The sequence below is a fragment of the Rhodnius prolixus genome, unplaced genomic scaffold, assembly GCF_049639745.1.
Source record: "Rhodnius prolixus isolate KJV_2025 unplaced genomic scaffold, Rpr scaffold_13, whole genome shotgun sequence".
Classification (NCBI taxonomy): Eukaryota; Metazoa; Arthropoda; class Insecta; order Hemiptera; family Reduviidae; genus Rhodnius; species Rhodnius prolixus.
The window spans coordinates 1,975,687-1,991,727 of NW_027411583.1; the positions used below are offsets into that span (position 1 = coordinate 1,975,687).

Below are 16,041 nucleotides of genomic sequence, written 5' to 3' on the forward strand. Positions count from 1 at the left end.
TGAAATAAATTAATTTAGAGTAATACTATCTCCTTTTCCTAGATGTTTGAATACAATGGTGCTACAACAGAATTTAAAAAAAAATAATGAAGAAATAAAGAGTTAAAATTTTTCATTAGATTTTAACTAATGACAAGAATGAACAAATTTATTTAAAGTTTCGTATATTAATAATAAACCTAATATTTTTTGTACTCATTCGAACTATTTTTCGTTCCTTTACGAAAAAACCGAGAGGCAACCTAAGATTAAGGTTAAGAACGACCTTAATCTGACGATCTACGATATTAATGGAGAAGTGTTATTGAAGAGGAGCTCCTCAAAGGACCGAAGTGGCCATGAGTCTTAATATTTGTGGGAAGTTTATGTACATAAACAACAAATGAATAATATTCTACATATAATGATTTTTTTACAATTCGACTACTAAAAAAATTCATTCTGAACTTGTTAATATTAATTTTGAACTAAAAATGTACTTATTACCGGAATGTTTTATTCAATTCCATTTTTATTTATTACATAACTACTACTCCTAATACATAAATTTACGTCTTATTTTGGTCATCTATTACAATAAGTAACAACTTTTTTTAAATTTATTTGAAAAGCTCTTTTATTTTGTTTGCCGCTTTATTAGGCAATTGTGAGCAACAGTTTTTTTTCCCCTACCATTTCTGGACATCGAATACGTTGCGAGATAAAACTCATAAATTGAAAGAATCGTCAAATAAATTGAAAATAAAACTTACTTTGGGATACAAACTGGAATTTTGGGCTCCCTAACGTCTTGGATCTCATGTCCATACTCACTTTAAATACAACGGTGTACTCTGATCATAAAATTGGCATCAAGTTGAATCTAGTTCAACCCCACCTTACATAAATGCTTTTAAATAACATGTAAATAAGGTTAAAATGAAATTCGTAGTTTTCCAACTAAATAAGTAAAATTTTATTAATATAAAATATTTTACTTTTTTTTTTTGCCAAAAAAATTGGGACAGCAATTGCAAAAATGAAATCAGTTCGCTAAATGAATAAAAAAAAAACACGTAGTGTATTCATAAATTATAAATATATCATTAAAGTACTACAAATTTAAAAAAAAAATCACAGATATTTAGTCTACAAAACTGTTAAAAAAAGAGAAATCATTAGTAATTAATTAGAAAAGTAGGAGGTTGTAAAACATTCTGACACACCCAAAGAATACTATTTGGAGAATTTGTGGAGATATAATTAACATTACTTATAAAAAAAGTAACGAAACTCACAACGCAAATGGAACGTACAGATTTAACAGATAAAAAGCATAAGTATAAATTTAGATATTTTAATTACAAAACTCAATAGACGTCATTTTCTCTTCTGAACTTGTAAGATAAATTGATTTATTTGAATTATAATTTGTCTGCAAAGTTACATCAATGTAAACCTACAAATAAAAAAAAAAGGAAGAGAAATTAGATTTTAAATAAGGTTCTACTAAGAAGAAACGGACTTAACATTCATTACTATGAATTCTTCAACAAAAAATGAACCGTTAACTTCTTTGATGGATTTCCTTAATTAGTTTTAGAGAAAACTAGCTTTAACAAAGTTTCGTACTCATTAGGTTCTAAAAAATGGGTGTTTTATGTATTCTCTTTACTAGTCACATTTTTGCTTAAAGCGGTTACTTTTATTTAGTAATTTAAAGAATTAGATTCAGTAGTACTACGTACAAGACTGTTGTTTATCTGTAAATATGGATTCATTTTAAATTAAAGCGAACAAATACAATCTTTTAACTAAAAGAATTATCTGATTTTCAATTAAGAAAAATCATTCCCAAATATCTAGAATGCTACTACATTAACTGTACTAAATGAATATGATTGTGGCAATACTATAGTAAATAAGAAATTGTTACTTTTCCAACACTAAGTAAAGATAAATGAAACATTACTTCTAAATAAGAATTGATCAGGTCAACAGAATAGTGTGGATTCACACTAAACGCTCTCTCTCGACAGTCAAGAATTCTTAAAGATTACAGTTAAGAACTATCATTAGTCGATATCACCTAAAGTGCTTCTATAATTGTTAAAAAAACACATTGCAATATGCCTAGTCAAAGAAGAGCAACAAAGATTGAAAAAGACCCGAGCTGTAACACAATCAAGAGAAAATTTGTTTCTGTGTTTCAATGAAGTAAAGTTGAATGATAAAAAAAAAAGTGAAATCTCTTAAATTATTTAGCGAAAAGCAAAACTTAAAACCTGCAAATCCAAAATTGTTTTTGCTCTTGTATACTCTTAGCATTCAAGCGACGCTCAGGCTTGCTCACGTCACTAAAGCATTCTCGTGGAAAAAAATTCTAGGAGTCTCGAAGACTATAGACGGACAGTGACTAATGTATACAACCGAATTTCTAAGTGCTTGTATCAATACTTTTCGAATGATTTGAATGAGCGCGAGCGTTAAGTGTGAATTAGCCTTCTGTCAAAAAGTTCAGTTCTTTTTTAAAAAAGGGGAACAATTATAAACAATTTTTGATTGTTCAACATCTTGCAATTACGTATATTCAAGTACTAACTATAATGTATATATAATTACTAAATAAATAGCTTTGGAAAAAATACCTGCGAATAATAAATTAAATTAGAAAAAAAACAAATCATTATAAAACAAAATTATCGATACTACTGCGAAAACAATTGTCAAATAAATTATTCGTACATTTTTTATAGTAAAATTGAAACAAAAAAAAATGATGACAACACTTTTATTTTTATATTATTTATATAGGGGAGAGGAAGGGAGATTGTAGATGTGCGAATGTGGAAAACTAAGATCACATTGTCAAAATATTTTATATAACGATGAGACTTTTTAAAAAGATATTTATATATATTTATCATTTGTTTCCGATTAGCATTTTATTAATGCGTTGCGCATTGTACTCGACTTGGTACACCCTGATCATCTTCATCATAAGCATTCCTATATTGAGAAGATCGTTTTCTAGCTTCCTCTTCTGGATTCATCTCATACATTGTCACTTCTTCAGCATTATCCGGAATAATTTGTTCCGTTCTAAAATATCAAAAAAATGGTAAATAAATAAATGGTAAGATACAAATATGTATAAAATCACTAATATTAAAAATGGGGATCCTTGAACTGGTTATGTTTAATTTGATAGGTAAGTGAATCTGGGGCAAAGTAAGTAGGTGATACTTCTAAAGGTTTGATTCAGTGTGAGAACTTAAGAATAATGTTTAGGTATTTGACTAGTGGGTTAGAGGCCATTTTGTGTCATACGGCACCCATTTTACATAATAATAAATCTTAGTAACCTCAACTAGTAATAATATCACTTTAATATATACAAAAATTTGCCAAACATGCTCGATTCAATTTTAAATACAAATATAATAGTTAAATCTGCACACCACTTAAATTTTTGAAACTGCACATTAATTGACGAGGACATCCTTCTCTATCACATTCCATTCTTTACTGTTTTTCAGTAAAATATGGAATATAATGAATATTATTATAATACTAATAACGGTAAGTACCCTACCATGTACTTTTAAGATCATAGTAGACAGTCAGGTGGTAGCTAGAGCTATCCGTAACTTGAGAACACTGTCCGGAGGCTGGCTATGAACTGAAATAGAGTCCCCTCAAGCGCCAATGCCCTCAGATTTATTTTAAAATAATTAAAAAAGAAGTGATGAATAAGAAATTGAGTATTTAATGCATTAATTACCTCGGTGGAAGGCAGGCTTCAAGTCTTGGAATTAATTCTGGCGGTAGAGTAGTTGGGAAAATCACAGAAAACTGGATGATGAGCCGCCCTTTTTCAAAGGGATTCTTATATTGCGGCATGCCTTCTCCAAGAATACACTTCAACTCTTTGTGCCTTGTTACTTCACCTTATCACAGCAACATATTAAAATTAATTAAATAAAGGAAGTTCTGAATTAAATTACTATTCCTATAAGGAAGCTAAAAGTCGTTAAGTTTATTAAATAACTTTATTTTAAAGAAGCAGAAAATAAAGAAGCAGAAAAAAAAAAAAAAACCTTGCATCTACTATTGTTCAAGAAAAATGTCTTACCAACAAGGGTTGACTCAATTTACAAAACACTTAAGCATAATTAATAAAAACAAAAATAAATAAAATATTATCTTCTTTCAATGAATTATAAACTAATGATTAACAAATTATACTACAATAATGGTTTTTAATATAACATATACAACAAAAATCATACAGGTACCAAGCAAACTTTGTATAAATTGTATTAACTTTAAGATTTCTACCCGTAAAGAAATATATTATTCATTTTACTTTAGGAATCTATTGTTTATACATGGCAAATGAATTATTATCTAAAGGATTGAAGACACAGTCTGTGAGATAAAAGTTGTTTAAAATACATTAACATGAGGCATATTAAAAGATAGAGGTTTATACTGTTATTGCTAGATTTATGTAAGGGACATAAGTGGACAAATGTATACGTAAAATTATTTAAGATAAATTCGACTAATTTGAGGTTCAGACTTCTTTCCATGCCTAATTAATGAAGAATCGAAGAATTTGATGAATCTAATTTTGACGATGGAATAACGACATAATAATAATCATAAATTTAATATTACGGTTTATAAATAAGAATGTTTAGGCTGCCAAAAATTTGTTATGAAAGGGTGTTGGAACATTAAGAAAATAGAAAGATTCCTTTCAACTCGTGCCACGAGAAAACAGTTAGGATCTGACCATAGATCCAAATCAACTGTCCCTGATATTTTCCCTTTTAATTAGAGACATTTAAAAACAATCTGATATCAAAAGATGTGTATATTATACGATCTTTTCATCATAAAAATCAGTATTTAAATATATAAGTTCGATAGGACTAGGAGAATCATATTTCGCCTTACAGTGCTATTCTAATAAGCTTAGAATGTACGCACAACTAAGAATGTTTAGAAAAAAAAATTACCTGGAATAGCGGTAATAACCAAATCCCTGCCATCCAAAGTGTGAATGACCTTTTGATATCCACAAAGTGCTTCTACTAGTTGTAGGTCCATTAGAAGTATGAGATCTGAACCGGATCGCCTAAAATCAAATTAGAAAATATACTTTCTTTTAGCCTTCTTAGATTTAGATTTTCCACCATTAGCGTAAGAGGATTATGTAATAATATGTGCATAATCATGAAACTTCAATAGCGGCAGAATTTAATGAATCTAATTTTGACGATAGAATAACCACATTTTATCTCTAAAACATTTATAACAATTTAATATTAAGACTATACACCTCATAATGGCTACTTCACGTTACATATGTATACTTGGTTAGCTCGATCCTTATGTATAGGGTTATTATATATAAATATTCTTATAGAATTCTTATAAGAATAAAAATATATTCTTATAGGTATTCATTTTCCAGCCTCCTAGAACACACCAATACTACTAATCTGAAGGTGAACACGAGCATTTGTCAAATGAAATGAAACCTTAACAGGAACTGGTTAAGAATATTAATATAGAGATTTTTACTTTAATAAAATAAACGTACTTAAATACTGGATGTTCCTTTTCTTCTAATACAATAATTATATCACCAGGTTCCAAACCTGGCTCATGATTTCCTTCTCCACTGAACGCTATTTTCTGACCATCAGTCATGCCTTTGTCTACTTGGACCTCTAAAATCTTCTTCTCTCTTACAACCTAAAAAGCACATTGATCATTCACTTGCAGATCTAGTCGGAAGTTAATGGATATTGCATAACCAGGAACAAAACTTACCTTATGCCCAGCGCACACTTTACATCTATCCTGAGGTTTAATCCTTTCTCCCTCTCCCTTGCATTCCGAACAAACTGTTTGTATCTGATGGATAACTCCAGGCGTAAATTGTTGTACTTGGATTTGAACACCATTACCGCCACAAGTTGGACAACTCTGAACTGATCCCTTCTTACCACCCCGTCCTTAAGCAAGCAATCACATGATTTTAATAAATGTAATGTTTCAAGTGCTTATAAAAAGTAACATTTAAGTTATATTCAAAATTACACCTAAGTTGAATAAAATATTAATGCAATTTTCAAAAGAAACTTAATATACGTTAATTTTTATCCACACTTCCATTACCTTCGCATTTTTCGCAAGTAACGTTTTTCTCTACGCTTAGTTTCCTGATGCAACCATTATATAATTCTTCTAAAGACACACCTAATGAATGTACGATATTCTTTCCTCGTCTCTCCCTACGGCGACCACCACCTCGACTACCAAAACCTCCACTAAAGAACATATCAAAAATGTCCATTGGAGATGAGAAACCTCCAGAACCACTACCACCTTCTTTCAATGCTTGTTCACCGCCTTCATCATAAATCTGGCGTTTTTCAGGTGTAGATAACACCTCGTAAGCTTGAGAAATCATCTTAAACTAAAAGAATAAAAATAAATTAATAAAAATAACAATTACACAAAAAAAAGTATACATAAGCTTCCTTGAAATTCAAATAAAAAAATTTAGGTATCTAAGAAATTTGTTGGACCGAATCTTTTTGAGTAATGTTTTTTACTTCAAACGTTCGAGGTGAATTTGAGGAGGCAGGAAATTTTCAAATCAATAATTATCTCCTTAATTTTAATTATTCTAATTACAGCAAATACAAGTAAAGCAAAATACAACAAAGAATCACCATGGTCGTTCACTAAATAGAATTAGGACCTCCTTTCACTCACCCTGATCCTACTTATATACCATCATGTTCACCTCTGAATGATTGGTACCACTTCTCTTAATTCACAGCAAATTTTAAGGCATAACAAATGCTAACTTGTGACAACACTTCCTATATAAACTTGTTATATATTGTAATAGGGCTCAGAAAAGTCGTTGCTTAAGATATACGGCATGTATTACATACCAAAATTATAGAAAAGATAATTTCCTTTAACCTTTTTTTTAAACAAAGATATTACAATTAAAGGCGTCAGAAAACAACTTATACATTTTAAATGTAAAGAAAAGTGAAACAAATTGTCAAAGTTAGGTGTTTTCAATATCACGCTACTTTGTGGTTTTTAACGATCAACCTACCGGATAGTTTTAATAGGTCGCCAAAAATACAAAAGAAAAGAATGCCACAATAACCATACAATAAATAACAACTCAGAACTACACAAGAACAAACTAACTAATAGATTAGAATAAGGTATTACCAATTTCAAACACTAATAAGGGAAAACCTACCTTTTCTCCTTCATTAGGATTTTTATCAGGATGATACTTCAATGCTAATTTCCTATAAGCCTTTTTAAGCTCATCAGTTGTGCAATTAGGTTTCACACCTAGTATATCATAGTATTTCGTCTCTTTTACCATTTTTTGTTTTATTTTATATTGCTAGAAATAAATTTTAACATTAGATTATGTAGCAGGAAAATTGTATGAATACATAATGCACAAACAATCTAACCTAAAATTGCTACAAGCGTTAAAAAAATAAAATTCTTAACGCAATAAGGAATGGAATTAAATACAATTAATTAAATAGATAAAAATAATTCTAATGAATAAATATATAACGCAAGCAATGCATTCCAAGAATTTTGTTAAATCTTTATTCGCGTTGCTGTAGTTACTAAAAGCCCAACTGAGAAATCGATGATTTAATATTTTAGCAAACTAATGTATAATACATAAATCTTTTAAAAAATCATGGAGCAGTATAGTATTTGAATACAATAGTATTCAAACTTTACATAAAGTAAGTAAATTAATGAGTCATCAAAACTAAAAACTTGATTTCAATAACCTTAGCGCCTCATTGAAATTAAGGTTAAATATTATTTCTTTAATATGGGAGATTGTAAAAAATAAAATGACATTATTGAGAACAATGAAACAAGTTACATTAAAATTAATGATGTGGTTAGCAATGCATAGTCGAAAGTTCTAGTTTTCTACAAAAGTCAATTATAAATAAAATATAGTAAAAATATATCTTAAATTTGTAAAATACAATAACTTACATTTTATAAATTAGAAAAGATCACAGTAAATGCAGGACACCGTAATAGAAGTTTCTGTGAATTGCTGCCCAACGTTGGCCTTGACGTTGACAATGTGTAGAATGTTCTAGAGGGTCCTAAAATTTCTGCTAAAAGTTTTATTGACTAGTAGTGGGGGAAGGAATTCAAGTAGAAATTTTTAACACATGTGAATAATTTAATGGATATTAATAGTGATTATACTCAATTAGAAAAATAAATTTATTAGTTTTAATTACCTTAGACGATTTTTTTTTTTACCGAAAAATATAAACCTCCCTACTTGTAAAGTATTGCTGACATGTTCTATCGATAGTTGGCTCTTTACATCTAACGAATTTCATACAATTCCTTAGATATTATCCATATATAAATCTAAGTGTGGATGTGTACTGCACAGAAATCCATGGCTAGAGGCGCACTAAGGTTTTTTTTGAGGGTGTTTCAGTTTGAGAATTAAATGAATTACTCCTATTTTTTCATTAAGTATCCTGTACGATACCTTTCTTGTTGTTTCCGAGTATTTTTACAAATAAATTAGGCAACATGAGCTCCTTGAACTATATAATGATCTCATCATCAAAGTAGTTTATGTCGAATTAATTATATCACGCTTATCATTCTGTGAAGTGCGTCTCAAGTAAGCTGATATTGCAAGAGACAAATCAACTGTAGAATCCTAATTTTCTCAGACATCGAGACGAATCTACATGCTACTAATGCAAAGGCACTAAGAGATAACCTGAATTGAAATTGTGATGGGGGTATTAGTACAAATTATCTGGGTGCCCTAGCATACAGTACAACAGCATGGGACTGTATTTTGCCAAGCTTGGAAGGATTTCCATGAAAACCTTGACGAGCCCAAACTATTCACCACATAAAAATGACGCAGTAGCGCAATGTACCATAAGTGGACGTTCAAATAGCCTAACAATAATGGGTGAAACAGGCTCTAGAACAGAAACAGGCAAAAAAAGATGGTTATTAGTCAAGTTTATTATTCCAACAAACCCTTATATTTAGGCTTCTTGACAGGCCATCGCCGACTTAGCATCGCCTTTTAACAGATAGCACAGTGAAATTTGTTAAAAAGAAGCAGATATGGTACTAAACGGATCAAATATTTCTTGTAAGTATAAACCCAGGTTGAGAGTTCTGCACGTTGTTGAAAAAAACCAAGCGCCTTCAAGCATTATCGGATGTCACTTTCCATACTATTGTCTAATTAAAGGGTAGTGGAAGAGTTCCAGAACGGATGCCCTGAGTCAAGATGGCATAGACTGCCTGGCTATCCCACACTGGAGCTACCTCATCTAAACGAATGACCAATGTTTAGGTTAAAGTATTAAAGCGTAAAACAGATAAAATAATGTTTCTAATTTGATATAAACGAGTTAAGTTTATAATTGTCTTAGAGCAGAAATTTTCTGATTAAGTACGAATTTAGTATTACAGATTATAATTTATAGTAAATTATATAATTTATATATTAATAAAATAATTTATTTTCATAGATATATTTGAGATCTTTAATTTTTTCATGTTTTCGGTGGGGTTCAGTCCACTTAACACCTTGAAAGCACACTTATCCATTGAACAGTCATTTTAGATAATGTGTTATTCTGTTTCCTAGATTTACATTTGCAGCCTGAATAGATTTCTTTTACTGTATCCAATATTTCTTTGATAATTTGTTCCGACGAAAATGGATTTCACTAATTTGGCAAATAATGTTTTTTACTGTTCCTGGAGTCAGCATAGTTCAAAAACAGAAAATAGCAGAAAGTTATCATTTGATGGGTGTTAATTCATAATATTTAGAACAAAAAATAAAAATTGAGAGAATATAGAGTAAGTAGGTATTAATAGACAATCGTGTTTTCATACCATATTTTCTCACTTTTAAATATCAACGTTTAGCTTCTCCTCTTAATAGAAAGATTCACAATAGTTTATTTTTAATTGGTAGAGTTACCACAAATTTGTATATTCAACTAAATGAATTCTTCTAGATATAGAACTTAATTGATTTGATGATCAGCTATGTTTTGAGGTCTAGCGCATCCATCCACTAGCGCAAACCAGTTACTCTAGAAGATTATCCAAATAATTTTATTTTGTGCGATACATACTTCGAGACTATTCTTGAGGGTGGTTTTCGTATTTGAGATTATTTATTCAGAAACAAATACTATTTTTCATCAATTATTTTCCTCACTAATTATTTTTACCCATCAGAGGCCAGAAAAGATATATATCTTAGATGAAAATCACATTATTCTTTTCATGTTGAACAATATAGATCGGGCCATCTAAATACACTTTGATCAGAATAAAAAAAAAAAAGGTTTATTACAGAATGAACTTTGAAATAAATTTTTGTAATTTATATATAAAATAACGTATACCAAACTTTAAATAATAAAAAAAGTTACTCATCATCTGAATCTAAGATAAAACGCTTTTTTCTATTACTCTTTGTAGGTACGTTTTTGTTTTCTTCTTCTTCTGAATCACTTCTTAATCTTTTCAAATCGTTGTTGAATTGCATATAATTTTGTACACTATCGGAAACTTGATGAATTTCTTGTTCCTTGAGATCTTCATTACTGTCAGATACCAATTTTATGAATGATCTTTGATCTACTGAATCATACGTCTTATCACTATCTATTCCTAAGATTGTGGAATCCGTACGCATTTTGTCTTCATCATCACTTGAGTCATGCACAATAACTCTTCTTAAGGATTTCTTCTTGTTCTTTGACAGAGGACTTAGATCATCGGCTGAATCTAAAGACTTTTCAAATTTATTCATTTCAAATAATTCAGATGATTGCAAATGTTCATTTTCTTTATCTGTGCTAGATGAAACTTTAGAAATGAGACTGCCTACATTTTCTTGAACATCTGAATCACTATCAGAACTTTCAAAGCGACTAAATTTCTTTTTTTTACTCTTGTTTGATGTTTTATTTTCCATCTTGGAAGTGTCACTGATCAATTCATTGTCAAGTGCTTTCCTACAATGATTTGCAATTATATCATGGAATTTATCATACTTAAGATTATTATCAGCAGCATTTTTTGGAAAAGTTTCATCTTCTTCGTTATTATCACTATCATATCCTCCACTAATTCTGCTATCATTAAGAAGTCTAGTTTCCATCAAAATTTTGCTCAAATCACAAGATTCACCGCTTATTTTTCTGCAAATAAAATGCATTAAGAAGAAGCTTAATGAAATTTAAGCAAATAATGTATGCAAATGAGATAATTTTATATATGAAGAATACAAAGCTTACTTTATAGGTAAATTAAGTTCATCAGAATAGGAAGATAATTCATCTTCATCATGTGCAAGTAGAACTTCGATCAAATTAATTCTATTTAAAAGATCTGTATCTTTCCAGCTTGCAGGTATTCTCCAGTATACTTCCTGAAAAACAAAAATAATAATAGAAAAAAGTTTTTAAAAGAACAATATAGATAAAAACAGTGCATACAAAGTTTTACTTTAGAAAAAACATCCTTCAGTAATTTCACTACCAGAAACAAAAAAAATTCGTTTTACCTGTTGCTGAGGTTTGCATATCTTGAGAGCTTCTAAAAACTGTTGAAATTTTTTGAAATCTATTGACAAAATAGAGTCTGCCGATAGAGGCAATAATGGGACTTCTGAAGGATCGTCTTCTAAATCTTCTAAACATTCTTGTAAGGAAGCTTTTATCCATTTAAGACCTTCTGTGAGATCTGTGAAAAGTTTTTTTTTTTGAATAATTATTTATTAAAATAATACATTATTTTTAATTTTTGTTATATTTACAAGAATGGCTAGGCGTAGCTTCCACAAGATGAATAATGGCCTCTGGAAGTGGTACAGGTGGTTCTTCTTTTCTTGAGTTCTCTATTTCATCCACTTCACTCCCTGAAGAACTATTACTTCCTTCTTCATTTTCGTCCTCTTCTTGAAGTATTGATTCTAATAAAATACAAATAAATGAGAGAATTATGGTTAATTTGTACTGAACAAAAGAGAGTTTCTCACATTTGGAAATAAACCTCTTTAAAATTTAAGGAAAGTCGTCTACAGCCTGAAATAATAAACACATTAATAAATCTTACAACAATTTTCAAAGAAATAACTATGTATTATTCACTAGTACTCAACAGTGTTCGATAACCTAACGCCACTTTAAACTCTCGTTATTTGCTTAAATAAAACTGAAATCACTTCGGGTATTTTCATAAGTTATTACTTTACAGTGTTCGTGAATATATCTACGAATTCTTTCTACCCACAGCAGAAGCTTCGAAATTGCAGAAGAAGGGAATATTTGACTATCCAAATATACAATCTCTAGTTCATTTAGAAATATTTGTTAGAATTGTACGAAATAAAGAACGCCATAACCATTGACTTTATTTGGAAATGTTACTAACTATCCATGAAAATAGGAAAAAAAGATTAGTAAAAAAAAAATATAGAAAACTTAAATGAAATACATAGAAAATATAAGCAAACATTTAAAGGAATAAAATGTTTCATGAAATATTTCGAACCTAAATAACTTTTATTATTAAAACCAGATAAATAGTTATTTAAGAATCAATTCATTCAATTGCAACCACTTTTAACCATATCTTAAAATGTACTTACTATTTCTTCTTTTATTAGATTTCTTTTTTTTTTTTAGTTCACTTTTATCGCTCACAACTTTCAGACGAAGCAGTGCATTTTTAATTTGCGAACGAGACATAGGAAAACTAAGTTTTTCCATTACGCTTTTCACAGGATCTAGAAGATTTCATTGATTTCAATAACAATCATAACATTATTTAAAATAAAAATTAATGAAATTTGAAGAGGAAGCTTATTGACATACCGTGAGCTTCTCTGAACTGTTCAAATAATGAACACAATTCATTTTCTTGTTCTTCAGTATATTTTTTAACTTTCTTCTAAAAAAAAAATTGTTTTGTTTCAATATTAAAAAAGAAGCAAATTAACTTATTTTTAAAAACATTAAAAGAATCAAGGTTACCGGTTTAGTTATTATTAAGTTGAGCTCTTTCATTTTCTTCATTACAATTCGTTTAGATCGTTCCTTATTTATAAGATTATCCATAATCCATTCCACCATATCTAGAAATCAGAAAGAAGTCAGAAAACAGTTACAAAATTATCCTATCAAAATTAATATGGTTTTTTATTTTAAACAATGGATTACAGCAAAACTAATTATCATGCCCGTTAACTGTAATCACGCTACTATTAGTAAGATTTAACTCTCTAATTGAATTTGATTTTTAATTAGATCTGTTGTTCCTCCATCGGTGCAAATGAAACCATTCCCGTTGCAGAACCTCCAACGATGAAACCAGCGAAACCGTAGGAAGAGAGAAAACCAACAGTCTAGAATGGCCATTCCCTAAAGCATGTTCCCTTCTACACAGACAAAGGGAAGTCACAGATAGGATTTCGCTTTCAAGTTTACTCTTATCAAAAACAGATTAATAATGAGGTTCTTATAGATTTTAGATCTCATAAATATTCAAATAAAATAATATTCAAAAAACCTGTTCTGTTAAGTTCGCAATTTCCTTAGATTAACCCATTTTCTGTAAACTTCGACTTATGCTACAACTAATAAGTTAATACTGTAAAAATTTTAAAACATTGCTATGAAATTGTTATTAAGAGCTTAATTTAGTCACACTCAAAACCCCATTAGAAACGTATTCATGAATTACTTGCTTCCACATCTTATGCTCCTTATTTGGAGCATTTTCTTCACTATTATATTCGGTTTGTTAAATTGTATAATTATGTTTGCAACCATAATAAAAAATTTTTAAGAAAATATATTCACCTTGTGAAGGCTCATTTTTTAAATACTCTTCGTGAAGTCTTTTGAGTTCTTCCTCTTCATGTTCTTCCCAAAATACTTTAGAGGCTTGAAGTTTTGACTTTAGACGGCTATTAATTTTAAAAAAATAAAAAGAAGAATTAAGAATTGTATTTTCATGTAAACGAAGTTATTTTTATTTTTATTTTATTATTTTTTTAAAGAAATACTCAACTGCTCAATGAACGAACCATAACCACATTCAATTTCGTAAGCTTCTTTAGCTGTTTTATAAAATAATAATTCAATAAATACTTTTTTATTTGTGGCAGCAACTTCAGTAAATTTTCGTACTATGTAAATAGCTAACTTAGCTAATTCCTGAAATAATATTTATTAAGAAAAACATCAAATACTGTTGAGAAGATAAATTTAATTATTATACATTATAAGTAATTGCTCTAACCTTATATTTGGGATTGTCAGACGATAAAATCTTTTGAAATATACAAAATAATGAAGCTTGAAATAGCATTGCAGGTAGTTTACAATCCCATGCAATACGATGCAACATTTTCACTACACAATGATTAGTAAAATCGGTATTTGTATCAAAAGTTTGCAATAAGGAAGTACAGATTGCTATTACTTTTGGTGATGCAAATCTATAAAAACAAAAAGTATAGATACTGACAATTAATTAAATTCGAGTTTTATACTAACTATTGTATAATTATGCATTAATGAAAATTATCCTCTTAAATCATGACAAATTATCATCATCATTAACAATTTTTGAACTTAAAACTGAAATTGATTTTTTTTTTTTTTTTTAAATAGAATAGAATTATTGAATTCTACCTTTTAAATAAATAGAATACCTCTTAATTAAGTCCATTATATCAAAATTTTGCTCAGCGTATTCTCGGTAGTTCACATTTTCTTCTTCATCTTCTTCTGCTGAAAAAAATGTTGATTGGTTAAAATGTAAGTATTCTTAAACATTTGAATACAAATGAGATAAATAGCTTGAAAACAAGGAAAGAAATATAACAAATAAAGGTTAACGTATTTCGCAGTCCAATAAAGGAAAAATATGATAAATGCATTAAATGAGATGTTAAAACTGTCCTACTAGACAATGTAAGTGTTGATAAAAGGTATAAAAAATAAAAAACAATTTTGACAATTTCACAGAAAGAGCTGGAAAAAGTGTCAATGTTGAAAACATCGCTTATTCTCTTCTTCTATCAACTTCCAAAACTAATGAATTAAATTCTAAATTTTTACTCTGTTTCATTGATTCTAAAATTAAGAGATTACGCGAAATAGTTCATCAATAAAAAGCTAACGTAAAATAATGAAATTACTACTATTATTAGAAATGTGTAATACCATAATTTCTCGAGATTTTCGTGAAGTAAATAATTTTTACATACGAAGATTGTGGTTTAGGTTTCCGGACACCATTCCTCGGCTGATTAGTATTTTTATTTTTTGACAAGGGCCGACAAGCGACCGCCCTGGTAGACTCCATTGCCTTAGATTCACTTGCGATTTTTAAATTATCTTTCGGATTGATGATAATCTTTCAGTTTAATTATTTAAGGAACTCTTTATGACTAAGTACATAGTAACACAATGTAGTTGTTGCAGCTTAATAGTGTAGCATAACGCATTCTTTTTTTTTTTTTTTTTTCTTGTAAAGAAAACAATTCAAGAACCAATTGATAAAGTTAAGTTACCATCTTCTTCATTATCCTCTTCTGCATTTACGAGGATATCAGGATCTGAAAAATAAAAAGAAAAGATTATATTAATACAAATAAAATATAGAATGAAGATGAGTACACGGATAAAAGTGGCAAAAAGTCAATCGGATCGAAAAACAGATCTATTGTCCTTATTACTGACATGATTGCATTTTAAAATATCGTTTTCATTTAATTGAGGGTAGAAACTTTCAAACGCTTTTTCTACTTTCACAGATTCTCATCTTGCCTTGTTTACAATTTGAATTTCACTGATTTAAAAAAAATTATTTTATTCGAGTCTAATTTACTCTAAATAAAGTAATAATTATGTCAACACTTTCATAAAA

The 16,041-nt window shown here is 29.1% G+C and overlaps 2 protein-coding genes across 7 annotated transcripts in view; both read right to left on the bottom strand.

Annotated features, from left to right (window-relative positions):
• Nucleotides 1-491: 491 nt before the first annotated feature.
• Droj2 (DnaJ heat shock protein family (Hsp40) member A4-like) lies at nucleotides 492-8,228 on the bottom strand. Its single transcript, XM_074115831.1, has 8 exons — nucleotides 8,071-8,228; nucleotides 7,289-7,441; nucleotides 6,175-6,475; nucleotides 5,827-6,011; nucleotides 5,594-5,748; nucleotides 5,007-5,125; nucleotides 3,764-3,929; nucleotides 492-3,081 (listed from the first exon to the last, which is right to left on the bottom strand). The coding sequence occupies exons 2-8, from the start codon at nucleotides 7,418-7,420 to the stop codon at nucleotides 2,928-2,930; spliced, it is 1,212 nt and encodes a 403-aa protein (XP_073971932.1). The 5' UTR covers nucleotides 7,421-7,441; nucleotides 8,071-8,228; the 3' UTR covers nucleotides 492-2,927.
• A 2,052-nt stretch (nucleotides 8,229-10,280) lies between these two features.
• timeout (circadian regulator timeout) overlaps nucleotides 10,281-16,041 on the bottom strand; it is a 32,262-nt gene continuing 26,501 nt past the window's right edge. For 4 of the 6 annotated variants that reach the window (XM_074115802.1, XM_074115800.1, XM_074115801.1 and 1 more), the window contains 12 exons: nucleotides 15,686-15,730; nucleotides 14,822-14,900; nucleotides 14,407-14,605; nucleotides 14,176-14,321; nucleotides 13,965-14,071; nucleotides 13,137-13,237; nucleotides 12,978-13,053; nucleotides 12,752-12,889; nucleotides 11,918-12,073; nucleotides 11,666-11,844; nucleotides 11,397-11,530; nucleotides 10,281-11,300 (listed from right to left, as the gene is read on the bottom strand). In XM_074115802.1, the coding sequence (XP_073971903.1) occupies nucleotides 10,523-11,300; nucleotides 11,397-11,530; nucleotides 11,666-11,844; nucleotides 11,918-12,073; nucleotides 12,752-12,889; nucleotides 12,978-13,053; nucleotides 13,137-13,237; nucleotides 13,965-14,071; nucleotides 14,176-14,321; nucleotides 14,407-14,605; nucleotides 14,822-14,900; nucleotides 15,686-15,730 (2,138 nt within the window). In that variant the 3' untranslated portion in view covers nucleotides 10,281-10,522. The remainder of the gene's footprint in view (nucleotides 11,301-11,396; nucleotides 11,531-11,665; nucleotides 11,845-11,917; nucleotides 12,074-12,751; nucleotides 12,890-12,977; nucleotides 13,054-13,136; nucleotides 13,238-13,964; nucleotides 14,072-14,175; nucleotides 14,322-14,406; nucleotides 14,606-14,821; nucleotides 14,901-15,685; nucleotides 15,731-16,041) is intronic. The other 2 variants (XM_074115803.1, XM_074115806.1) reach the window with 2 other exon arrangements.